The sequence below is a fragment of the Pan troglodytes genome, chromosome 4 (assembly GCF_028858775.2).
Source record: "Pan troglodytes isolate AG18354 chromosome 4, NHGRI_mPanTro3-v2.0_pri, whole genome shotgun sequence".
In the NCBI taxonomy this organism is placed as follows: domain Eukaryota; kingdom Metazoa; phylum Chordata; class Mammalia; order Primates; family Hominidae; genus Pan; species Pan troglodytes.
The window spans coordinates 166,463,202-166,490,900 of NC_072402.2; the positions used below are offsets into that span (position 1 = coordinate 166,463,202).

At 45.6% G+C, this 27,699-nt stretch overlaps 1 protein-coding gene across 1 annotated transcript in view; it reads right to left on the minus strand.

Annotated features, from left to right (window-relative positions):
• Nucleotides 1–27,699, minus strand: part of SLIT3 (slit guidance ligand 3) — a 636,015-nt gene that overhangs the window by 123,921 nt on the left and 484,395 nt on the right. The window contains exons 8-10 of the mRNA XM_016954159.4: nucleotides 27,360–27,523; nucleotides 16,526–16,667; nucleotides 5,590–5,661 (exon numbers count right to left, since the gene is read on the minus strand). Of these exons, the coding sequence (XP_016809648.2) occupies nucleotides 5,590–5,661; nucleotides 16,526–16,667; nucleotides 27,360–27,523 (378 nt within the window). The remainder of the gene's footprint in view (nucleotides 1–5,589; nucleotides 5,662–16,525; nucleotides 16,668–27,359; nucleotides 27,524–27,699) is intronic.

Consider the following 27,699-nt stretch of genomic DNA (forward strand, 5'->3'; position numbering starts at 1 on the left):
AATTGAGCCCAGTCAAATTAGAGCCTTACGTTTCATTACCAAGCAATTAACGGCACAGATGAAACAGGAACCGGCTTCACCCAACCAACCACAAGCCAGGGTTCCTGTAGGCATCATTTTCTTGCCTCATGCCTCAGCAGCTGCTCATTTTTCTCCCAGAAAGTCCAGAGTCATTTCACCTCCCCAGTGACTTTTCCTCCCTGACCTGAAAGGAGCTTTTGAGCAGTGACTTAAGTCTCTGTCTGGTCTGGTACAAGCTCTAGGCTGTGTGATGTAAGCACATCCTGGGATTCTCAGGGGACGCCTTGGAGATGTGGGCTTGTCACTGGCTGGCAGTGTGTTCCTCATCTGGGAGCAAGTCCAGGGCATAAGAATGTCCCAGGCTTTGGATAATGAGAGCAAGAGGGATGCTGTGGGCCAGGAGGATTCTATTAATGCTGGGCCCGGGGCCTGGGGCAGCTAACCTGGCTTTGCAGGTGCAAAGGAATCTCCTCGACCCTGGCTCCTTCCCAGAGGCCCTGAGGCTGCTCAATTACGGGCATCCCAGTGACTTCTGAGAACCTGGACACCAGCTCTTGCTAATGGCCCTTCACTGAGGGGAAATTCTTTCTCTTAGAGTCATTAGCTCAGGGATGGCCTCTGGGATCCTGTCACTGGAAGGAGAGATGCTCCAATTTCCTGCGACATCAAACCTCTCCAGTTCTTTTTCTTTAACAAAATAAATAAATGGGTCTTTGCTTTTGTGCAGAAGTGGGAGAGCTGGGATCTTGGAAGGTCAACAAGGAGGTGAAGAGAGAATGTGGAGGAAAAAAAGCACAACAGAGCAGATTCTTAAGCAATTGACTCCAGCGAAGCCAGACACTCCAGCCTCTGAGGCACATGCAGTGGGAATCTCTCTGAGCCTGTTTCCTTCCTTCTTCTAATAGATTTCAAAAGAACCATGCCACAACCTTTGCTGAGGCCTCTACTTCCTCCCCTCCCTGCCTCCAAAGCCTGTACTTTGAACGATATTTCACAGGTTAAGGCTCTTCGGCACAGCTGTCTAGTTTATCCCTTTAGCTGGCGAAATCACCTCCGACAAATCCGCAGATTGCGCTCACAAACTCGTCAGCTTACACCGGGCTTTTCTTCCGCGCTCCGGTTTTGTTTAAGGGTCTTAACAAGCAAATACTCTGGATTATCCTAATCTCACTTGCCCTCAGCATGGCTGCCTAGGCAAAGCATTCCAGACAAACACGAAGGATCTGTTTAGACTGGACTAGCGGGAAGGCCTGTGTTGTCTTTTTTCCCCCTGATTATGAATTGTCCCTTCAAGGTGCTGAGACCTCTAGTTGCAAGAGGAAGCTATGTGGCCAGCGCGGAAACCCTCTGCTTTAGCTCTGGGAGGGCAAACTGGTTTTCAGTCCACAACTAGACTTCTGGACCCATCTCTCCCTACAGTATGAGGTGAGATGCCCCACGGTTTGGAGGTGATGGAGAGTGGGAATTGGAGAAGTGATAGACAGTTTAGCTGGGAATTGACCTTGGTCACTTTGTCTTTTTTTTTATTATTATAAAAACTGCATATTTAGGCTGGTTCAAAGGTAGTGAGTTCTCTCAATGGATTGTTCACAGTCAGTTACAGATCAAACTCCTTGTTCTACTCTTTCCTCCTTTTTCACTACTGTACTCAACTAGTCTTTTAAAAATGTATACATATTTGGTGTGCAACACAATGTTTTGATATATGCTTTCATTGTGGAATAGCTAAGTCAAGCTACTTAACCTATGCATTACCTCACATGCTTATCATTTATTTGTGGTAAGAACACTTAAAACCTACTCTCTGAGCTATTTTCAAGTATACGATACATTGTTGTTAACTACATTCACCGTGTTGTATAACACAATGGATCTCTTGAACTTACTTCTCCTGTCTACCTGAAATTTTGCACCCTTTGACGAACATCTGTGTCATCTTCATCTCCACCCCACCCTCACCCCACCGGCCTCTGAACATCGCCATTCTACTTTCTGCTTCTAAGAGTTTGGCTTTGTTTAGATTCCATGTATAAGTGAGAACATTTGGCAAACTGCGTCTTAATTCTTAATTCTGCAAGAAGGAAACAGCAGCCCTGAGAGGTGAAGTACCTGGAGCCATAAGTGACTGGACACAGCCATTTGGGCACAGAGCAAGCATCTCAAGTCTCCTATCAGCTCAAGGCCCCCTCTGCTATTTTGTTGTGATGGAGGCACAACGCAGGGCACTGAGCTGGAAGGCAGATGGGAGATGGCTCCAGCTGCCCACTGACCTCCATGCATGACCCTGTCCTAGCCACAGCAGCTGCTCCTAGAACTGATTCTGGGCACTGGGATGACTCTTGACCAGTGCTCCTCAAACCTCATGAGGGTGTGGATTAAAAATGCACTCCAGAGAGTCTGATTTGTAGGCTGGGGGTTGGGGCTACGAATCTGTATATGTAACACATCTCCAGGTGATTCCATGTAGGTGGTCCCTAGGTCATATAATTCAGGCCGCAATGTTTTAGAAAATGGTCTCAGACCCATGTTGGTCCTCTGGGGCTTATAAACTGGATGACCAAGAAGGGGTAGCTTTTCCAGACTGTTCAGAATAGAGGTGGCAAATTCAAGTGCCTACAAAGGTCATGCAGGGAATATAAGTGTGAGATATTAGGAAGTCCTGGAGCTTGTGGAATGAGTTGCTCTGCCTAAGGGCATGTAAGAGAAAAGAATTCCCAACACCCCATTCTGGCACAATAATAGATAGCCCAGGTGTCAGGCCTACCAGTCAGTTAACCAAATTTGCAAGACCGAGGGGCTGTCTCCAGTGCTTTCTACTGCTTCTCTGCTTTGATACAGGTTGAGTATCCCTAATCCAAAAATCCAAAATCTGAAATGCTCCAAAATCTGAAACTTTCTGAGCACTGACATGACGTCACAAGTGGAAAATTCCACACCTGACCTCATGTGACTGATGGATTGCCGTCAAAACTTCATATCATGCACAAAATTATTAAAAACTTTGTATAAATTACCTTCAGCCTATGTGTGTGAGGTATATATGAAACATAAATGAGTTTCATATTTAGACTTGGATTCCATTCTCAAGATATCTCATTATGTACGTGAAAATATTCCAAACTTTGAAAAATTCAGAACTCTGAAATGCTTTTGGCCCCAAGCATTTTGGATAAGGAATACTCAACCTTTTAGTTTGTACTTGGAATGTTTTTTGTACGAAGGTAACCACTAGGAATAGGCAGAGACAAAGCCATTCATTCAGAGAGAATTCTTTTTTTTCTCTCTCCCCTCCCCTTTTTTCTTTTCTTTTTTGGTAAGAGATAAGAGCAGGATGTGGTTCAGTCACAGTTGAGGGGGAAACTTCCTCCTGTTAGACATTAGGGATAAACTGGTCACGTATATTTAGGAAAAATGAGGGTTTTGAAATCCATTCTCACCAGGGACCCCACCTCTCCCAAACCATTGATTGCACTTCAGTCTAGGTTTCTGAAGTTCCATTAGTCGAACATTTTTAAGTGTGCTCTCTTCTCTATTGCCATCCTCTTGGGGGAAAAAAAGGGCATCATAATAAATATCAGTAGCATCATAAGTGATCAAAAATTAAATTCACTTTCCAGGTCGTGACTGAGAAGGTCTTATGAATTTTGAATGCACAGATCATGGCAAGTCCAATAGGTTGGAGAAGGAACAGTAAAACATAGTCAAGCTTTAAATTACCTGGACTTCACAAAAAATTAGAGCAGTAACTTAAATCATGTAGGAGATATAGGTTGGGGCAGTGACTGAACTTGTCATTTTTCACTGAAATTACTATCTGGCTGCATAATCAAGCTGAGCTTTAAAAATGAATTGGGGGGGGGGATGCATGGAGAGCGGGCTGGGGAAGCAGGGACACCAGGAGATTAATGGCCCGAGGTTTTAAATATTAAGGCCTATATTTATACAGCTCCTCCAGCAGGAATGCTGCCAAGAGGAGGGAAGAAGTACGTGCTTTGAGCTGCCTCATTATGTTGGTTTCCACTTCTGGAATTGCACCAGAAGAAAAGCTTGTTTGGTTTGGATTTCCAGGGAGATGGGAAGTTGGCTTCCCAAGATCTGAGGGTAAAGCCTACCAATGCCACTGTTTCGCAGGGATATTTATTTTTAACATAAAAGGAATCAGCAGACACTTAACCTCTTTAATGTGGGCCCTCCCACTCAAGGGAAAGCAATGAATCAGCCTCGTGTGGAAGGAAGAAGCAGGACCGAGTCCATGCATATTTCTACCTGACTCTCTCTTTCCTCTGTGGGAGGGTGAGGTGTGGGGGGATGCGAAAAGAGTAAGTGGAATGAAAACAGCAACTCGGTTACTGGGCTCTACGAAATGATTTCTTAGCCTCAAAAAGGGAAGGAGTATCTGTGCAGAATTTTAATACCTGTGATGGCAATGGTTGGGCTGTTTCTGAATCCTACTGTCCTCCCTGCAGAGCCCCCAGCTCTGAGTGACTCACAGAGCAGTGCTCAAGGTCGTCATGGGATGGGGAAGAATGATGACATTGTCACATGGTGGGGATGAGGGCGGTGATGCAATGGTGCCGTCCAAGCTGCTGTGGTGAGGGAGGAACAGCAGGGTTGGTGTCACCCGGCACTGATGTAATGCAGTGGTGGAGTGATGTGACTTACAGAGCTAATGGGGATGTAGGGGGTGCTCACATGTTGACCATACCCTCCGAGGCTTCTCATTTCATGCAGGAAGAACAGAAAGTCTGTACCACGGTAAAGGATGCATGTGATCTAGTACCAACTTTTCCAACACAAGCCCCATCCTCTCCCCTCACTTGTTCCACTCTTTGCTATTCCACAAACCATCGACACATGCTCCCTAAGGCCTTTCACTTGCTTTTCCTGCTGCCTGGGACAGTCTTTCCTGAGAGCTCAGGGCTCCCTTCCTTCCTTTCTTTAGGCCACCTGCACATAGAGACCTTCATAGGCACACCTACCTAAAAGACACCCTCCCACCATCACTGATACTCTGATTTCTGATATTTGTTTCTTTATTTTCTGCGTTCTCCCACTCGAATGCAAGCTCCGTGAGAGCAGACTTGGTTTCTGTTCACTGCTCTATCCATAGATCCTTGCTTGCAGCAGACATTCACTTGGTATTTGTTATATGAATGTATGCCTGGTTGGAGGGATGTTGGTGACAGTGGTGTAGACAGCTGCGGGGCCACCATCACATCTCTGCTGAAACTCCTATTTTAGGTCCACATCACTGGAGCCAAGGGACAGTATAAATGGTGAAATGGATTTTCCAGGCTAATTCGTCTCTACCTCCCATACAGATAGTTTTACTTTGCTTTAGTTGGAGAGGCTCTTAGCGCTACATGTCCAAGCCCACACACCTCACAATCTTCAGGCAACACTTCCACATCTAACCTCCCAAGCTTAGGACAGTGTTCCAGGTCTGAAACAGAACTGCCCAGGAGGAATGGACATGGTCCGTCACCTGGACAGGTTGCCCACTACACATTGCAAACAACCCTGGAAATTGAAAACATTTGGGCCCATTTCTCCACAGGGGAAACTCACATTCGCTTCAGTTTCTTGTACTGGGTGAAGGCTCCTGCAGGGATGGCTTTGATGGAGTTCTGTTCTAGGCGTCTGGGAAACAGAGCAGAGAAGAGTGAATTAACCATCCACCTGTCAACAAGTGGTCACTGAGGGCTACTGTGTTCTCTGGCCTTAAGGACAGGGAGGTCTTTTTTGTCACAGGTGCATGGTCTGGTTGTGGCAGACCAGACAAAACACTGCAGCAGCCAGAGAACTCAGGTCCTAGTACATGGAGCACCTGTCCAAGGGTCTAACTCTCTTTGGAGAAAGCTGGAAAGGATGATCTTTCCTTGAGGATTTTTGATTCTTGATTATTATAAACTGCTTTTGGCAGCAGCTGTCTTCTTCAGAGAAAGCTGTAGAAGTAACCAAGCAGAATGTGGAATAAGTCAAAGGGATAAAGAGAAGGAAGAGTAAAAAGAGATGGACCGTGGGCCAGCAATGCTTATCTGTCACGGAACCATGTCACTACTCAGTTAAACAGTCAGCCACACTGCTAATGGGGCAGAAATGTCAATGGTTGACTTCATTTCTGAGATTTTCCATGGGCTGTTTTAATACAGTGCAGGAACAGCCTTAACGTCTTTAGGCTCCCAGCCTGACATTCATCAAACTGGCTCCCTGACATCCTGCAAGGCCCAGGGGCCCAGACTGGACCACTCTCCTGGTCTGCTGCTGGAATCTGTGCCTTTAACCTCTTATGGAGTTTCCTGAAATGCTTCCTCTCCTATTACTTTGAAAGCAACAAGAGACGCTGCAGGCCCAGGGCCCAGAACTTCCTTGGAAGAGAAGGGGCCGTGGGGAATGAGTGAGCATTTCCATTCTTTATTCTTTCATCTCTCAAATGACTTCCTCTCACCAAGAACAGGTGTGGTGGGAAACAGGCATGTGGGGGAGGTGAGGCGCTCTATTAGGGGTGATGAATGGCACCCTGGCCCAGGCTCAGGATCTCATCCTCATCCATCTCCCTTCTCTCCAAGGTGCAGATCTTTTCATCATCCCTCATTTGGCCTTGATGCTCCCCAAACCCTCAGCTGGGAAGACACACAAAAAAGTGTGTGTGGCAGGGGATGTAGTGGGAGCAAAAGGGATAGATGGGAGGAACGGGCTTCCTTGAAGCCTACAGCTAGTGGATGCACATTTCTGGCTGGGACGAACCCATTCATCTTGAAGAGTAATCCCCGCTGTAGAGTAGGGGAGACAGTCGTATTAATTTGTGCCTCTGCGATCTCATCTTCATTGGGGGAACAGAATATTTGTTACTGGAACTGCTAATGGAGCAGTTTGCCAGCAATTTTCCCATTTCAAACAACATCTCAGCTGCTAATGTGGAATGGTTTGTCAGGCCAACCCATAACACAGACAAATCACTCTCCAGGCAAAAGGAAGGGGGAAAGCAGGGAGAAAGGGGAAAGGCGGGTGAGAGGAGAGAGGGAGTATCAGGACATATCATTCTTGGCTGCCGGATGAATAGAGTCTACAAATGAGACTGCCACGGTCTATTAACAATGCCTTTGTACCCTGCTGGAGGGGGGCGGGGAGTGCACTTTACCGGCAGCACAGTCACAGGCCTGGCTAGCCTGCTCACAGAGAGCCACAAAAGCTTACCATAGGGTCTCAGAGACTGTGGGCTACTGGATATAGCCACCCACAGAGACAGCAGACTTGAGACAGCCTGCCTTGCCTGAGAAGTTCCAAGGACATGCTCATTTTCCAGCTGAGCATAGAGTTCAGTAGAGATTTCTTAGCCAAGGCAGCAGCTCCATGGATCTCTGGGGCTGCCAGTCAGGTGGTGCGTGCTCTCCAGGAATCCCGTCATTCACCTGCCACTGTGGCAAGAGATTTCAGCTGGATGATGCCTCCAGGGAAAGCCACTGTCTGTAACAATGGCAACCCCCTCAGTTTTTGCAAGAGGATCCACTGCTCCCAACTGCAGGCCAATGAGCCCATGCAAGTCAGGCTAGCACTGGGTGTGAGGTCTGTGGGCTCTCTATGCAGTTCCTAATCAATTACCCTCCATCTTAATGATGGGTGCAAGAATTGAGGGAGAGACTAATCAAGGAACATGATGTGACGCTGGCCTCAAGGAGTCTGAGAATCTGATGAGAGAGACCAGCCCAAGAGCATCACAGAACCAAATTTTATTGCTACCATAATAAACATCAAGAGCCATCATTTATGGGGTCTAATTGACTATGTCTATTATCTCTTTTAATCCTTCCACTTGTGAGGTAAACCATATTGGCCCCATTTTGCAGATGAGGAAAAGAAAACCTAGAGGAATCAAATAGCTTGTCCAAAGTGACAGGGCCAGGAACGGGCAGAACTGATATCTCTGTTTCTATCCATTGGATACGCTGCCTCTATATATTTGTGAAAATGGAGGAACTGAAGGGGACTTTCTCAAAGTCACAGAACAGTTTAAGGGATTAAGACCCCAGGGCTCACACACAGAGACGTCATGCAGTCTCTGTGGAAGTAGGTATTCAGGGAAAAGCTGCAGGAGCCCAGAGAAGATGAAATATAGATGTGAATACACATAAGACATGCAAATGGAGTACAAAGGTGTGGCTTCCAAATGAAGAAAAAAGAATTCCAGGCTTAGCCTGTTAAGCCTGGCAGAGATCTTGCTCTGCATCCTGCACCCCTCACACTTGCTCACTGTGGCTTTTGGTTTTCTTTTCTTCTTCTTCTTCTTCTTCTTTTTTTTTTTTTTAAGAGACAGAGTCTTGCTCTGTCACCCAGGCTAGAGTGCAGTGGTGTGATCATGACTCACTGCAACCTTGAACGCCTGGGCTCAAGTGATCCTCCCACCTCAGCTTCCTGAGTAGCTAGGACCACAGGCCCATATTACCATGCCTGGCTAATTTTTAACTTTTATTTTTGTAGAGACAGGGGTCTCACTATGTTGGCCAGGCTTATCTCAAACTCCTGGCTTCAAGAAATCCTCCTGCCTCAGCATCCCAAAGTGCTGAGATGACAGGTGTGAGCCACCACGCCTGGCCTGGGTTTCATTCTTGTCTGCAGTTACTCAGCTTCTCAGGCTGTTTTGGGCACTGGCTGAACACCCAGCCCCTCCTGGAGTGCCAAGGCCATTGCATGATGAGGGTCAACCCTGCCCCAGGAGGCAGCAGGAATTTGTCTGCAGTGGGAGCGTGGTTGCGAACAGTTTGTGTACCTTCAATGTAAAGTAAAGGAAAGGGGAGGGATAACCATAACCACCACCACCACCAAGAGCTATGATGGATCAGGTGCTTAGTTGTTAGGCACCAGGCTGAGAGTTTCACATGGTTTGTCTGACTTAATAGTTACATTCTATGAGTCAGATCTTATTAGTTATTACCACCTCCACATTAAACATGAGAAAATTGAGGTTCAGAGAGATTAAGTCACTTGCCCAAATTCACAAAGTCAGGGAGAGGTTGAGCTGGGTCTCAAAGCCAAGTTCATCTGACTTCAAAGCCCAAACTCTTAATCACCAGGCTTTGCTGAATGCCATTTGGAGCTGAAGGGCCTTCATTTTCTTAGTCCTTTCCAGCTCATCCACAGGGAAAATGGCCCCTTTGTCATGCAAGCAAGGTTGGAAAGTGTGCACACATGTGTGCGTGTTCACATGCAGTCTCTGTGCAGCAGGTACCCCTGGAAGTCTTTGCACTTAGCCTAGTCCTGCAACCTAGAACAAGGATGCAAAGGTCCAGACTCCTAGTGTGAAAAGCTCAATGGGAAGAACAAAAAGAAGCATTCGCATCAGCAAAAACTGTCACATTTAGGGATGTGTCTGAAGCCAACAGCTGATTTAGGTCTCTCTTAACTGGCACATGTGTCTTTCTTTGTCTGGCAAACATTCTTCAGGCTGCAAACTGATTTAATAGAACTAGCATAAAAACAAACATACAAATCAAACATCTGAGTGTCTTCCTGCACCAGCAAAAACAATGGGAACATCTGATGGGGATTTCAGCCATTTGTGCTCTGTATTGATTTGCCCTAGTTCCTCAGATGCTTCCTTAATGATCTGTCATTTGCAAACATGTGACTAAACACAATATATTTCTAGCAATACAGAAGTCAACATGATGCCAGGGAGACTGGCAGGGGCACAGCCGGCACAGGCGCATGTCTGCAAGTCACCTGGTTAAAAGGTCCTGGAGTGTGTGGAAACATTGGTGGTGGTGATAATATGATGAACATTTACCATTTATTGAGGGCTTTTGATATGTCAGACACTGTCTTCCTTGCACACTGGCTCAAATTTTTTTTTTCAACAGTACTATGAACCAAGCAGTATTATTAATATACTCATTTTACAGATGAGGAAATAATGGTATGAAGAAGTCAATTTTCCTAAGGTCAGGTAGCTAGTGAATGGTGGAGCCTGAATTTGAATCCAGGTTGGTCTGGTTGAAGTCCCTGTGTTATTAACCCTTAGGCTATCCTGCCTCCCACCCAGAAGCCACTTTTGTGGTTTCTTAACTCTTTCCCATCTCTCTCAGCCTTGCTTGACTTGGGAACTCTTGTTAGGATGTCCAGATCACGCTGAAGGAAGGAAGCCCCATGTTTATTCTTCCTTTAAGTCATCCTGGGCTAGTTGGTTGGACCAGACAACTTAGACCCCAAAGGTTCAGTTCCTGATGCTTCCCTATGCTGGAAGAAGGCTAAAAAGGACGGTTCCTTTCAAGGTTATGCTCTGGGCCCACCTTCTGGGGCAGTCCCTTTCTGGCCTCTCTCTTTCTTTACCATTGATCCTCATGGTTCTTCAGAAAGGTAGACTGTTGGCTGGGCGCAGTGGCTCATGCCTGTAATCCCAGCACTTTGGGAGGCTGAGGCGGTTGGATCACCTGAGGTCAGAAGTTTGAGACCAGCCTGGCCAACACGGTGAAACCCATCTCTACTAAAAATACAAAAAATTAGCTGGGCATGGTGGTGGGTGTCTGTAATCCCAGCTACTTGGGAGGCTGAGATAGGAGAATCACTTGAACCTGGGAGGCGGAGGTTGCAGTGAGCCAAGATCACACCATTGCACTCTAGCCTGGGCAATGAGAGCAAAATTCTGTCTCAAAAAAAAGAAAGAAAGAAAAAGGTAAAGTGTATTAGACTCTCCCATCCAGTTTACATGTTTGATCCATAGAGAAGATGAGGAATGTAGGCATATCTGAGAAAAGCCATTCCCAACCTGTGCTGTGTGTAGACACCTGGTATTGCCTACAGAAAGCAGAGGTACAGACACAGCACAGAGCCAGATTTGCTTTGCTTATTCTGTGCATGTGCTCAGATGCCACAGAGGAAATTATTTTTTTGTCTTAGAAAAAAATGGATGAAGAATTGCATGGGAACTTGAGACTAAATCGTTCTGTGATGACACACACATATACATGTGCAGATGTTTTTGCTTTTTACATTCTTTTTAGTAGCTTCCAAACAGTGCAGTGTGCTCACTTTCTCCATGTTATGTTATTTAATCTTCACGGGAGATTTCTAGGTAGGTATGATGACCCCCTTTAGGCAAAGTGGGGAACTGAATGAGGCATGAAGATGTTAAGGAATGTGCTTAAAGTAAGAGGCAGAACAAGGATTCGAACCCCCAAGTGTGGATCCCAATGCTCTGTTCCCAGTCACTCTGTCTGATCAGCTTCTCCTTTGTACCACCTGCTCCCATCCCACCCTATCACCCCTCCTTCCATGTGACAGTCCCTTACATGGAAACCTGGTGCTCTCAGAAAATCCAAGAGTCACTGATGTCCATGATTTCTAGAACATTCCAGCTCTCTGGTTCTGTTTGCTGGTTTGTTTTGTTGTGTTTTTAATTCTGTGTGTCTTTTAAACCCCCTGGTGGCTGGTAAGAATGGAATATTTGCTATTGTTAAGTGGCTGCCTCCCTATCTCAGAGAGACACTGTGGTTAAGGGGAGGCAGGGTGAAAACTGGGGCTATTTCCCCTGCCAGATGCTCTCACTTGTGACTGGACACGGAAGCCTGTCCATAGCCCTTCTTCATGGAAGACATTTAGCTTCCATAGCAGAAGATATGAGACACGGGATACCACCATGGGGAGATACAGAGCAAAAGTGGAAGAAGATGGGACTCTAAAGACAGATGGTCCCTCCAGAGCTTTTGAAGGCTCATGAGGGCGTCTGAAGACCACAGAGCAGAGGAACATGTGGGTCTCTGGGGCTTCCCATAATCAAAACCTGCTGGAAGCCAGAGCTGGTTCAGAGAACCGACAGGGTGCAGTGAGAATGGTGCCATCGGTGGGAGCTCAGCTTCGAAGAAAATCTGCAGTGAATCATCATCTCACTGTGGATTCTCTGGAAGAAAACTATTTTTAGAGGAATGGGCTCTGGTATTCGGGGACACCAGCACACACTCCTCTGAGCTGCTTTGGCTTTGGAAAACACTGAAGAGAGTCTGCGAGACTGTTTTGCATGAGAGATAGGCAACCCCCTCCCCTTCCCCTAAAGTTGGGGAGTGCAGAGCCCCTCCCAAGGTTAAGGCAATTTAAGAGAATCACTAGTAGCTAAGGATTGAGAATAGGGAGTGGAGAGCTTAACACAGTACCAAGCATTCCTAAGGAGAAAGTACAAATCTGGATTATATGGGTGGCCATGGACAAGGAGTGGAATTCTCAATAAGAAAAAAAAAAAAACACATTTGGATGTCTTTGGAATGATAAATCAGATAACTCCTATTCATCCTGGGGTGCATCCTGCTGTTTCAACTCTCTGCTCCCTTTTTTCTCATCTTCCCACCCATCTGCTGACCTCTCACATGGTAGAAGACTTTTAGGCCATCACACAGGTCCCCAGGTACATGGAAGAAGCAGGATCCCCCCTCCAACCTGCTCTCAAGTTCTCTCTTACATGTCACCTCTCGAACTGCCCTATCCAGCCATAGAAACTTGCCGCCTCTGCTTTAATTTTTCAGTTTCATTTTATCACAGAGGAGGAGGAGGCAAGCACAGCAAGAAAAGTCCTCGGCAATCCATCTGGTAGACCGTGGGTGCCCAATACACAGGGGCAGTCTTATTTACATATATGAATACATTTGCATGAAGATGAGCTACTCCCAAGTTCAAGTCATAATGCAAGTGGCTAGCCTAGTTCCAGAACCTATTCTCTCAACCATAACCCTTCAAAGAACTGACCTATGTTTACGGAGGGATCTTTTGTGTAGGTAGCTCCAGCTCCTAGGATGTGGTTTCTAACCATTGTCATCATCCTAATAAAGGTCGTGGTGATAGTTGTAGTAGTTGCCAGTATGAACTAACAACAAGCATTGTTAATATAGTATATCCTATGGACCAGACACAATGCTAAGCATTTTACTATATTCGTTCACCTAACTTTCATAAGAACCAGTAAGGAGGTGCCATTAGCCTCTGCGTTTTGCAACTGAGGAAACCAAGGCTCAGAAAAGTTATCTGCCCATGGCTACAAGGCAGAGCCAAAGCTGGAATGTATGTCTGCTGGGATCCACAGTCTATACTCTTAACCTCTTGGTTGTTTGTCTCTGCTTATTTCTGGAAACACTCTAGCTAGGATGATCATTCTCAGACTTTTGGATTTCAAAGACTAGGTGGTGACAAGACCTTTTATTTTGCCAATTATGGCAATCTGTGTGTGTCTACTATATGATACACATAAAGTATAATTATACAATAATTACACACAGATAACACACAGGGACTACTCTGTCTTCAGTGGCTATCATTTTATAAAATAAAAGACATTTTTAAAAACAATGATAACAAAATAAGGAAGTCCAAAAACTTAAAGGACGCTCCTTTAAACTGAATATTTTTGCTCAATAGAAAAATATCACATTGTTCTTGTTTTTCTCACTTTACCTGATATCAGAGAAAAACTCAGTCATAATAGACAGGCTTTTGGCAATTACTGTTCTAGCTTGTCAATGTTGCTTTTAAAATTCAACACATCCAGGTGAGTCCAACCTTCCAGGTATGGTCTGGCCTGCACAGAGCCCACCTCTGATGTTGTTATCTGCAATTTCTGTCTCCTGGAGAGCTGAGCTGTGTATCCACGAGGTCCAAACTGAGAGTATAGAGATGTGAAGTGGAAGGGGGGTGGCAGGCCCAGAGCCCCTCAATCAGGGCTGGGGTGGGCTCACTGGCTACAGCCTGGCTACCTGGACTAGACTCTTTCATCAGACTGCAGTTTGGGAACCTAGCCGAGGGACGGTCTGTGGCTGCCAAAGAGAAAAAAACCTGGCAGATGGAAGGAGAAAAGAATAAGGTAGGGCAGGGAAGGAAAGGAACGATCCATAGGAATCTGAAATGAGATGAGGGCTGGCAGGAATTCTGTCTTGAACACCCACTGTGGGAGGGCCAGAGGCCCACTGTGGCATGGATGTTGAGGGAAGGGAAGTGAAGGTTAACTGGGTGGAGAAAGAGGTGGGCAGAGTGGGGAAGAGAAGTGGGAAGACCATGGGTAGGGCAAGGGCGAGAAGGGGAGAAATGCATCAAGGGAGGGAGAAAATGATGAAGGGGAGGCCGGGCACGGTGGCTCATACCTGTAATCCCAGAACTTTAGGAGGCCGAGGCGGGTGGATCACCTGAGGTCAGGAGTTCAAGACCAGCCTGGCCAACATGATAAAACCCCATCTCTACTAAAAGTACAAAAAAATTTGCTGGGTGTGGTGGCAGACACCTATAATCCCAGCTACTTCAGGAGGCTGAGGCAGGAGAATCGCTTGAACCCAGGAGGCGGAGGTTGCAGTGAGCCAAGATTGTGTCATTGTACTCCAGCCTGGGTGAGAAGAGTGAAACTCTTTCTCAAAAAAAAAAAAAAAAAAGATGAAAGGGAAACAGTGCAAAAAGGAAAGAGAGCAAGGATAGGAAAGAGGAGGAATGATGGAAGGAGGGAGATATTTAAAGTAAATTAGATAGTATGTTGGAAGGCCGTAGGAGGAGCAGGAGAAGTAGGTGAGGACTAAGTAGATTCCGTAGAGGGAGCGCTCTCTAAAGCTAGAGCACTGGACCACAGGGACTGAAGGAGAGGTGCATTAAAACCCTAAGGGAATGAATTGTCAGTATTTGTGGAAAGGAAGTTGGAGGGCCGCAGAAGGCGGAGAGGGCAGGCAGAAAGGACTCTTTACTGACCAGCTCCTGCCTGCCAGAGGGTGCGGAGGCATGGGTTGTGTCTACTATGGCTGGAAAATGGGATTGTAAAGGAATCAAAGAAAAGCTGGCAAAGTAGGTGAAGAAAGAAGAAGCGAAGTCTCCACTCCACTGTGGTAAGTCGTATGCTTCTTCCCGTTTCAATCAAGGTAAAGCCAAAGTCTTTAAAACGTCCCAGGATGCGGCCCCTCCTTACACCTCTCTGATCTCATCCCCTGTTACCATCCGTTTTGTCTACTCTACTCCAGCCACACTGGCCTTCTGGAGCATCAGGCCCACTCCAGCCTCAGGGCCTTTGCACATGCGATTCCCTCAACCTATAATACTCTTCCTCCAGATAGCCATTTGGTTCTCTCGCTTATTTCATGTCCTTTTCTTGTTTTATTTTTCTCCACAGAATCTACCTTCTGACATGTTATCTAACTTACTTTACTTTGTTGCTTGTTTATCCCCTCCATCACTAGAATGCAAGTGTCATACAGGCAGAAATGTGTCTCTTTTGTTTGTTTCTGTCTTTCCAAGCACAGAACAATGACAGGAAAATAGTGGGCTCACAACAGATGTTTACTGAATGAATACAAGAATGAATGAAGGAGTCAATGGTCATCAATTGGAATGCATTGGGAACAGAAGGGCACACACAGGGAAGGGGACGAGGGGGAAGAGGAGGAGGAGGAAGAGGAGGAAAGAAGAAAGGGGGGAGATTACGACAAAGCAGAAAGGCAAGGGGAATATGTATCTTTTATTTGGAGGGATTTTACCTAATGATGTTCTCAGTAGAAGGGCTCCATATAATGACCTTTTTAATCAAGCCAACTAAAGGTGAAGGCAAAAAAATGAAAACAACTGTCGCTATTTAAAGAGTAATCTTGAGGTCAGTGTTGACTGGCCCTCTACTCATTTTAGAATGAGATACTGGCCATTTTCTAATGTATGAGGGGAGAGTGGACTAGACCGAACTATGTGGACAAATACATTTTACTGGAATTTTTGACATTCATGTACACACAGAGACAAACACAATCTTGTGTCATTACCTAAAAACGATCTAATCTAGAGGACAAAAATCAGATCTGAGATAATTAAGAGCTCAGTCCCCCTCTCAGATAATGGCAGCTAAGAAATGAGTGAATCATTTATTTACGCCCCACCACTTCCACCACTATTTTACAGAGTACCTGCCCATGTGCTGAGGACTGTATGAAGGGCTCCACATGTAGCATTACATTTAGTTTTCACAATGACCCACTGAGGTGTCATACTATAATTATCACATTAATATAGGTGAGAAAACAAAGGATGAAGGAGACATTATTTTACCTGAAGTCACACAGTTAGTAAACGGTATGGCCAGGATACAAATACAGTGTGACTCTAAGGGGAGTTTGCAAACTCATTGGGACGGGCCAGAGAGAACATACTTTTTAGACCTTGTGGGCCATGCAGTCTTCTGTGACAGCTGCTCAATACTGCCATATGAGACCAGCCACAGGCAGGACACATATAAATGGATGTGGAGGTATTCAAAAACATTTACAAAAATAGGCGGTGGGAACCCCTGGCCCTAGGCTATAGCTTGCTGATTCTGATCTCGAGTCTATGCTCTTGACCACCAAGCTATCATAGCTGGGAAAGTGTGGAAGGACAGCAAGGAGATTCCTGAGTGTTTTTAATGGTCAGCTCCAACAGCCCCACACGCTGATGGCCTAGTGGGTGATCGGCTGGGACAGGGAGCTGAATTCGCCAGCGACAGTTGTGGGGGGTGTCAGACAGGTGCACTTACATTTCGACGATGCCCTCCGGCAAGTTGGCAGGAATCTCCATCAAGCCCTTTCCTCGACAGTCCACGATGTTATTGCTGCACGTGCAGGGCGAAGGGCAGGAGATGGAGTTGGCATTGCAGGATGGGGGCTCCGAGTGGGGGGCTGTGGAGCCAAGACACAACGGTCAACTTATGTCAGTGTCAGGAGCTGCCTGGGCTTCTGTGTCCTTAACCAGCATCCTAAGGGCAAAGCATGACCTGACAGCCATCTGAGAAATGATCACCAGCTGACATCTCCCTTCACCTGGGAGACACAGGTGCCACAGGCTAAATATTCAGCAAAGACGAGAGAGTCTGACCTTGACCTCACTGTTTGAGTTGCTTCGCCTGCTCTGTTATCCTGTCGTCTCCATCTTTTGGAGAAAGAGGGGCCCTCAGAGTCAGTCACACATGAAAATATGCTGCTAGAATCCAAAGAGCATATGATGGGACCACTTTCCCAGGATGCATCTTGGGGTTTCAGCTGGTATGGGACGCTGAGTGTAAACATAGCTTTTAGACCTTTCTCTAGTGGCTGCAAGCCACGGGGCTATCAAAACCAAGTGGCAGAATGTCCTCATTTGCGGCATTGATGTTGTCAAAGTGTTAATACCCCCACCAGCAGCTACACCCAAGGCATTTCCAGATGGCTTCTATGTCCAGGGAACATGCAAATAAAAGCTATCTCACCTGAAAAAAAGGTGAATAAGTTACTACAGATTTTGAAGCCAGCTGTTAATTTTGTTTGAGGTGAGAATCAGTGTGAATTTCAAGCAAAGTGACAGAAAGCCAAGCAAATAGTACCTAAGGAGCTCATTTAGAAAGCCAAATGTAGATAGACATATCCATTACTAACCCAACTCAAGATTCAAAGAGTCACCAGGAATCTAAATCACTTTCTGTGGTGGTCACATTAAATCCTGAATACAAGAAGTAAATGCAAATGTTTTAAGGACATTGTAAACATTTGCATGCTATGACTATTCCCTCAAAGTGAGGTAAGACTCTTAATCATATGGTTAGCTTTCCAAATGTGGATTTTTTGGTCCAAAACAGAAGCCCAACCCCACATCCCTCCCAGGACCTCATCCTACTGCTGCTGGATCCAGCCAACGGGGGTTATTTCAATGTCTTTCCAGATTGTCCTCTCAGGGAAAAGAGCCATGACTGAGACCAAACTTAGATGAGGTCTGCAGATTGCCTCACTGCTTGGACATGGGGCCTCTGGCTGGGGGCTGTTAATTGTAGATTAAACACAGAACATGAAAAAATCTGCAGGGAAAAAGTGATTTTTGGTTTGGCCCCTGTTCACTGGAGAAACTGAGTCTAGGAAGCCAGAGTGGGTCTAGCTATAGGGGTTGAGCCAGACGACCAGCAGAGCCTGGTGTCCCGTTTGGACGCTGAGGCTTCAAACAGAAGGTAGTGCGCTCTCCGCGTTCAATAGTCCTCATGGCCCCAAGGATGGATCCTCCTGCAGGGGCTCCAGTTGACATCTACAGCTTAATTTGGAACGTTTACCCCCGCAGAAAGTGCCAGCCCAATGACCAAAGATTCTTATTTCCCTTGACCTCACTTACATATACACAAAACAAAAACTGAAAAAATGGCCTCATAGTGGGGATGTTTGAGAAAATATTCTTGTCCAGGGTACATGGACCTCAAAGTTGCCAGTGCTACACAAGTGGATCTAATGGAGACCATGGAAAATGCCAGAAAGATGATGACTTACACTGAATTCCCAGCTGGAACATTCTCCTAGAGAGAGTGGTGATGCTGGCCTTGTTCCAAACTGGGAAAGCCTTTATACTTCTGAGAAAGTGGCAACCACAGAGAGCCAACCTGTAAGAGCCTCAGCTCAGGAATGGGAGGGTATTGTGGCTGAGAATGTGGGCTCTGGGTCCTACTGCCTCTATCTGATTCCTGGTTCTATCATTTCATCATTATTTCCCTGTGCCTCAGTTTTCCCATCTGTAAAATGGGGAAAATAACAATACTTATTTCATAGCATGGTTTTGTTGTGAAGGCAAAGGTAGGTAATGCCTGAGACGTCTTTATTAGAATACATGGCACAGGGTAAGAGTTTGGTAATGTTCATTGTTATTATTGGGCCTGCTCTGCTACAAATTGTTTGTAAGACTTTTGGCAAGTCACAGTACCTCTCTCTGAGCTTTTTTTGGTGCCATGTCAGTGAATAAGGAGTTTGGATTGCATGATTACTGAAGTTCTTTCTGAGAAGGAGTGAAAATACCTAACATCTTTACCTCCCCTGCTCCACCTCTCTTTGCAGACAGCAAAGGGAATTCTACGGTGTGAAAGGCTCCCATCCCATCACCCACATCGAAGGGAGGTTGGGAGCAGTTGGCCTCAGATGTCAGGGTGTTTGAAGTACAGATGGCGTTCCCTAAAGAAAACTGCGGAGCCTGGCCTTCCACGTCAAGAGGAGAGCACACCTGACAAAGCCAGGGAGAAGCCCCACACTTGGGACACCTTCCTGTTTGGAAATGTCAGGAATGGGAGTCTGAACTCTTGCATTTTCCATCTGTTCAGGTGGAGGGACTGGATGGCCCTCCCTCTTTTGATCTGTGAAATATTACTTGAATGGGGTGTGTTGGAAAAGGGGAAAGAAAGATACCATATTCAAGGGCTTATAATGGCGGTGGAGGTTCTAACATGGAATTCTTCCAAAAGTACCCCTTTCTGACTTCCAGGCTGAAATTAATTCTGTTCTAAACCAGACCCAGGGCACAGCCTTGAGTCCCTCTGGGAAGTGGCTGGGTCTTCCGCAGGGTGACTCCCATTCTGTTTGGCAGTGTGTGCTACATTTCAAGGGATGCTGTCAAGGCAAAAAAAGTCTTTGAAAAAGATTCCTTAACCAGGTCACTAACAACACCTTTAATTAGGCAGAGAGAAACAATGGTAATTATAGCCTCTGATAGCACCCTGGGCTGGCAGCTCACCAGCCAGGCATTCGCACATGATGAGGACGTTACCTTCCTGTTTAAACGAAACACTTCTGGCTTACAATGAGGTTGAAAGATGGGTTCGTTTTCCCTAGAAACATTCTCCTGTGATCGATGCCAATGGACCAAGCCCATTCCCTGTGGGCCACAGAGAGCTAGATGGCAGAAGTCCCTCCACTTTGCTCCCTGTCTGGACTGAGATTGGAATGTAAATTCCATAATGGCAGTGGTGTTTTCGGTCTTAATCACTGGTGTACTCTCAGTGCCTAAAACAGGGCTCCATACAAAGCACGGACCCATAAGCATACCTTGGCTAAATGAGAAGATAAGTACATAAGGACACTCGCCCAGAAGCCTGGCACATGTGGAGGGGCTAAATGTCACAAAGCTACAGAGGTGAGTGTTCCTTCTGGAAGGGCCCTGAGGGAAGCTTCCTGAGTTTTGAGTGCCTGGCCTCTGGTAGGTAGGATGAGCTGTAGAATGGGGAGGTGGAGTGGCCGTGGGAGATGGGACTCTGTCTGCAGCTCTCTTCTTTCCACCACAGCTTTCCATGCTGGCAAAATCACTTGTCCAAGTCACCTGGGGCCCCTCTGAGCCTATCTCACTTGCACAAGCCAGGGTGTCCTAAGCAGTCTACTGAGCTCTGTCAGCAAATCCACCCCTTCCAGCCCTTACTGTCCACACATGTTGGGGAAGGTAGAGGCAGTGGATTTCCAAGGAGGACAAAGTAAGGAAACACCTACCTTTTTACCCAGCAAATTATATGACTGTAAGTTGGGAAACAGAGAGGAATGGGAATAGCAATTTTATATTGGGATAGAAGGAATCACTTTCTATATCTCCGATGAAAGCATCTGTCTGCATGCACATGTGTGTTCCTCTTGTACAGCATGCTCTTATGGCGGTCTCATGACCCACACTGTCCTTGAGTGAGCCTATGTACTGGCAAGGAAGGTGGCCTTAACTCAGAGCACAGTGATGCACCAGGCTATAGAACCCCTGTTATAAGATGTTTTGATTGGGAGCATGTGGACTTGCTCTGCATGTCTTCATTTTTAAATAAGTGTCCACACTATCTGCTCTTGGAGCTCTTTCAGTGGCACTAAAATGCTGCTCTGCTGGGATGGATTTCTTCTCCAGAAAAGGGGGCTGAGGATGTGGCTCAAGTACGCGTCTCCCCTCTGGGGGGTCTTGGTCACCACTTTGGCTCTGGGCTCTCTATCTGAAGCCAAAGCTGTCTTTGTGCCAAACGGGGCAGAAACTATAATTCCTAACCTTCAAATGTCTTTAAGGCCCCCTGGACCATGGCCTGATGACTTTAAGGGGGACAGAGCAGAGCCTGGGAGAATGGAGGCCCCTCCCAGCTCCTCATTGATCATCAGTGGTGCTGCCTCAGGTCCAGGGAACACTCAAGTGAGTGAGAGGGGAGGGATGCGTCTCCAGCCCAAACTCTCACAAGGAAAGTCCCTGCGGCTGCTTGCATGGGTATTGTGCCCAGTATCCCATCTCTGCTGCTCGTATAACTCCCCCTGAAGTTATCAGAGGGAAGAAAGACTGAGCCATAACCAGGGACCTGCCTCCTGCCCAGCCACATTGTTCTTCTCCTAAATGGTAAAATGGGGATGATTATCATGGTGAAAGCAGAAGGTCCTAACTTGCCTGCTGAGATGATTAGATGGGCCCACACTTAGATGGGCCCATGGAGATGGCAAGGAAAGAGAAGCCCTGAGAGAGGAGGGGACTTGCCCAAGGACACAGTGGGGTCCAAACTAAGAGTAGCCATCAGTCTCGTAATAGCAACTAACATGTATTCAATGTGTACTATGTGCCAGACACTGCATTGAGTGCTCTGTATACATTATCTCACTTGATCCTCATAAAACCCATGATTTAGGTTCCATTCTTTTTTTCCCCCTTAGCATGAGATGAGGAAACTGAATAGGGGGTTAAGCAAACTGTCCAAGATCATAAAGCTAGTGAACAACAATGTTTTAATGTTTAGCCCTGTGCTCTTCTTTCTGTCTGCTCTGCCAAAAGGAACCCCAAATTCCTCCATTTATTGCCATGAAACTGAAAACCATCAGAGCCTTGGAATCTCAAGAGGTAGGAAGAGCAGGCTCAGGGACTGAGACACAGGTTGCGTAAGCTACACTAGAGATGATCAAACACTGTTGTGTTAGAGCTGTGTTTCTTTCTTTCCATCTTTAAAAAACCTCATCCACAACGAGCTATCACCCATCCCAGTTTGAATGGTTATTACCAAAAAGACAAAAAATAACAAATGCTGGCACCAATGTGGAGGAAGGGGAACTCTTATACGCTGTTGGTGAGAATGTCAATTAGGACAGCTACAGCGGAAAACAGTATGGAGGTTCCTCATACAATTCAAAACGGAAGTACCATATTCAACAATTCTGCTACTGGGTACATATCCAAGGGAAATGAAATCATTGTGTTGGTGAGGTATCTGCACTCGCATGTTCATTGCAGCATTGGTCACAGTAACCAAGATATGGGATCAACCTGTGTTCATCAGTGAATGAATGGATACAGACAATGTGCTGTATATACACAGCGGAATACTATTCAGCCATAAACTATCCTGTCATTTGTAGCAACATGGATGGAACCCCAGGACGTTATGTTAGGTGAAATAAGCCAGACACAGAAGACAAAATACCACATGATCTAAGTTATATGTGGAATCTAAAAAAGTTGATCTCATAGAAGTAGAAAGGAGAATGGTGCTTACCAGGGCCTGGGGAGGGTATTCGAGAGGAGGACATAGGGAGAGACTGATCCGCACGTATGAAGTTATGGTTAGAGAGGAGTGAGTTGTGGTGTTCTAGTGCCCAGTAGGGTGACTACAGTTAACAATATTGTGTTGCATATTTCAAAATAACTAGAAGAGAGCATTTTGAATGTTCCCACCACAAATGTATGAGGTGACAGACATGCTAAATCCTCTGATTTGATTTTTACATAATATATACATATATTGAAACATCACACTGTACACTATCAGCATGTTCAATTATTGTGTGTCAATTCAAAACAAAATAAAAAAATTTGCAGAATATTTTGAAAGTCTGAACAACAACAAAAAAACCTCACTTGGTAAAAGTGCAGAGTCCAAAAGCTCCAATGGCCTTGTGAGCATGTGGAAATAAATTAATTCCAGTATTCAAATTAAGCATCCTTACTGGCCTCTGGCCTTTCAAAAGCCAACAACAGACTGCGATGACAATGGGACTCGAGCAATTATGATGAGAATATAAATGAACGTGATTTAAATACCAGAGGCATGATAATTTTGGGAATGGCTAAATAAAGCTAATAATCTCATTCCTGCAATGTCCAATTACGGTGTTTTAATTAAAACCTCCTAAGGAGATGGGTGGCTGGTCATGGCTTACCTTAATTATCTTTGTACTTAGTAACTAGTCCCAAATTTAAAAAAAAAAAAGACGATGAAAAGGGAAAGTTTCTTGTTTCTAGAGAGATAAGCATATTTCATTTTTAATAATAAATGAAGTGCTTATTGAGAGGCTATTAGGTTTGAGCTTTGTTCTAGGCATTTGGGGCACCTGAAAAAGTGTACGACGTGGCCCCTCATTACTAGAAGACAAGACTAATGTCTGTAGGAAAGGATATCTCACATTTAAGGCCAAGGGCAGGTAAGTGTGAAACAGATGGACAAACCAATGGGTTCAAAGACATTCAAAGCAAAGAGATAACTGATTTAGGAGGTCAACTAATAACCTTGAATTACAAATTGTGACTGGTAGAAACCCTTCCAGATTAAGGTACCAGAAAATTAACAAGTGGAGGGTAAATCCTAAAATTTAAACCCCCAAATAAACCCTTTAGATAAGGATGAAAAAAAAAAAAAACCAACAACTTGCAACTCACGTAACATGAACTTCTTCTCTGGTCTATGATCATGAACTTTGATAAAGTTCTGGTCGGGTTCAGGCCACAAGCAACCAGACACTTCCAGCCGTAGGGCCTTAACCTTCCTCTTGAAACAAGAAAAGTTCACAGAAATCCTTTCAGCAGAAGCTGAAGGGGGCCAAGTAGTCAAGTTGTATAACATAGGGAAAAAAGTTAATAAAAAAATAAAGCTCTATTTCCCCACCCTTGTGAAAAATTCCCAATACCCAGGGGAAGAAAATAAATGCCTTCAACTGGAAAGGTACAGTTGACAGAGGAGATGAATTTTGCCAAAGTGCACTGCTAGCAAATTTCTGGGTTAGCTGGAGTGATAAGGAGCCCATATCCAGGGCTTCTGGGGAGAAGAAGCTGGGCTCCAGACAGCTGAATTTAATTCAAAGGGAGATATCAGGCACTTGGGCAGGCAGAGCCCTCAGAGGCTGAGCGAGATAAAGCTCTTTCCTGTCTCTGGAGCCATGTGTTTGGTGAAATTTTTGATACCATTTAAAGGCTCAGGGAGCTTTTCTTATGCTGCCTGGATGGGGACTGCTGGTGATGAAGCTATGCCCAGGGATGGCTTAATTGCTACCCCAATGCGTCTTTTCCTCCTGAGTGGATGACCTCTATTTTGTAAGAGAAGTTCTTGTCTTCAGTTCTTGACTGAATTTCTCCTCTTGTGGTTTAACAGGTGAATAGCTTGAATGAGGGGCATTTGGGGTTTTTGCAGTTAAAAACCACCACAGGGCCGGGTGCGGTGGCTCATGCCTAGAATCCCAGGACTTTGGGAGGCCAAGGCGGGTGGATCACCTGAGGTCAGGGGTTTGAGACCAGCCTGGCCAACATGGTGAAACCCCATCGCTACTAAAAATACAAAAAATTAGCTAGGCAGGGTGGTAGGTGCCTGTAATCCAGCTACTCAGGAGGCTGAGGCAGGAGAATTGCTTGAACCCATGAGGCAGAGGTTGCAGTGAGCCAAAATACTGCCATTGCACTCCAGCCTGGGTAACAAGAATGAAACTGTCTCAAGCAAACAAACAAACAAACACCCCACCACAGACAGGTCCATACAAAACAGTATCCTTCAGATGCCTTGTGGGGCTCAGGCATTGGGGCAGGACTGGTTGTTGGTGGTGGCGTGTGGAGTGTGGTCAGTCCTTGAAAACAGCTCTTCTCCTTAACCTCCTTCTCTAGGGCCTCAAAGACTGACCACTCATGTTTCAACTGCACACTCACAGACTGAACCTTCCTCCACATTGCTTCCTCTCAAGGGTTTGTCATTGTCTCACAAAGTGTATTTAACAATTTTTGAAAACGCATTAGGTTGGTGCAAAAGGTACAAAAGTATTCGCAGTTTTTGCCATTGAAAGTAATGGCAGAAACCACAATTATTTTTGCACCCACGTAATAGCAGAAGTTTTTGGAGGGCATGTTCCACATGCACCTGACTCATGATGGTAGGAGTTCAATCTTCATGGATGTTCACTGCACCAGGGCCCCCAGATCTTTATATCTGACCTTGACCTTTTCAGAGAGTAACGGCTCACAGCATTCTAGTTTGTAACCCATGGGAGCCTGCTAAGGCACTTAAAGAATCCCTCATGCAGAGGGGTCTCAATATATCCCTGCCCTTAATTCATACTATAGGCGAGAGGGTGGAGGTTAACAGCATAGTCATGTCTGGAGCCTTTGGACTAAATTCTCATGTTCTCAAAAGACACCTGGCTTCATACTAAGAAGCTCCAGGGACCATCACAAGCAATGGGATTAACTGCTATAAACAGAAGTTGATAAAGGTGCTCCCACGTAACTACAAACCTGTCTGCTGGACCTAGCCTTTCCAAAGGAGAAAGAGTGAGGCATTCAGATTTAATGGACTTTGGAGGGTCAGCCTTTCTCCCCTGGTTTTGGATCCTGACTGCTGCTGGGTGAGCAATGTCTTGCTGCACCTTTGACAGGAAGGTGCTCTCTGATGAAGTGGTGTGTGAGGTCATACACTACATTAAACCTGGCACTCACCTGTAATGATGTGTTTTATCATTCTAATTAGTTTTTCTCACTACCTCTTGGATGACTCCCGTACTCTATAATTATTTCTTTCACTTATGCCGATATTGTACCCTTTGCCGAATAATTACTGTAATTATAGTCACTATATTTGAATTTGGTGCCTGCGTGATAAATGGTTTTATTATATGTGTTTGATGGGAAGTGATTTCTAAGTGGGTGTCTATAGGAAGTTATTGAGGTACTGCTTGAGACATGTTAAAATATTTTTAGATAATAAATAACATGGTAAAATAACAACATGACAGGAGGAAGCGGCAGAGAATGAGATGAAGTTGAATTCAAGGAAAATTCTTGTATATCACAAGTGTGATCTAAGAGCAGAAGAGGCCAGAGAGTTTGCGCTTCTGGCCATACTGGAGTCCAGCAGTCCATGCTGGTCCCAGTAAACCCTTTAGTACTAAAGGTGGGCACCAGTTAGAAAGGTGAGAGAAATGCAGAGCCCACAGTGCTTAAGCTCCCTGGGGTCCTTGTTTCCTCTTGCATGCTAACTCCCCAAACTCAGCCTTTAGAGGCCACTGGGCCCCAATTCTGGGACTGGCTTCCTGGAAATCAAAATACCTCTTTGGGAAATTTCTCAACTGAATGCTTTCTGTTTTTTTTTTTTTTTTTTTTTTTTTTTTTTTTTTTAAGTCAAGGAATTAGCTCTACTTATTTACCACAGAAAAAGGAAGAGTTGGTGAGAATGGAAGGCGCCAATGCAAAGTAAAAGCAAACAAGTAAAATTTGGGACCCTGTTTTTTTTTATTTATTTTTTTAATTTTTGAGACATTTCACTGTTGTGGCCCAGGATGGAGTACAGTGGTGCGATCTTGGCTCACTACAGTCTCCACCTCCCAGGTTCAAGCGATTCTCCTGCCTCAGCCTCCTGAGTAGCAGGGATTACAGGTGCCCGCCACCACGTCCAGCTAATTTTTGTATTTTTAGTAGAGACGGGGTTTCACCATGTTGGTCAAGCTGGTCTTGAACTCCTGACCTCAGGTGATCCACCTGCTTTGGCCTCCCAAAGTGCTGGGATTACCAGTATGAGCCACTGCGCCCAGCCAGGACTCTGTTTTAAAGCTACATCCCCTGGAAAGATTTTCCTGGGTTACTCAGCCACCTCCCATCCCCAGAGATCTGAGCTGCCTTCAGTTATGTGTCTGCATCATTCTGTTTTCTGTGCCACATAGGCAATCTGTGCTTCTGTTACATTTCGATTACCCACAGATCAAACTCTTATGTTTGCTCAGCACATTTTGTGAGCCCACTAAACTATAATAATTAAGCTCCACTGATTTAGCTTTTACCAAGGGCTGTGTATTATGCTAAGTGCTTTATATGCATTATTTCACTTAATCCTCCCACCTGTTCTTTGAGTTATGAACTATTATTATTTCCATATTGCGGATGAGCAGTAACTTGCCAAAGTCACACACCACTAAGGGACAGAGCTGAGATTTCCAGCCAAGCAGCTGACTCCAGAGCCTACATTATCTTGTCTTCCAATTTCTATGAGCAATGGGACGACAGGAACATGTTTAGCAGATGCTAGAACACCTCCGTTATACCTGTTTCCATTTTATGTGTGGCTCAACAAATGTTCGGTTTCTAGTATCAATGGACTAGGGGGCTGAAAAAGTAGTTCATGAATTCTTTTAGCATTTCCCTTTACCAGATGACAAGAGTTTCTGTTTTAAAACCCTTTGAGGCACGTCACAGTTCTTTAAGTGACTACTGAGTACTGAGGACGACCTATGGGGTTCCTTCCACACCAAGCTCTGGGCTAGGGTATGTGTTCAAGGTCAGGGTGATGTTGTGGGAGCTCATGAGTGGGTGGGTCATAGCACAGGAGGGGAGAGCAGGTAAGGCATCCTCACCTGGGCACACGTACTCCTTCTTCTGCACATCCGCCACGTTGAAGCCCCTCAAATGCACAGGAGCCATGCAGAGTGTGAACTGGCCAACTGTCCGTCGCTGTCGCAGCCAATCCGAGAGCCAGGCCAGGTGGCAGTCGCAGTACAGGTGGTTGGAGTGGAGGCGCCTGGGAGAGGGCGGGACAGAGAGAAGGCATGGTCACAGAGTGAAGTGTGGAGGCTGCCACTGGCCAGACAGAGTGGCCAAAACCCCTGTTGCCCCTTTCTCCAGTGTGAAAATCCCTAGGAGCCCAGGGAAGCAATTCCCTCTGCACTACCAAAAACATGGGAGCCCCAACCCTTT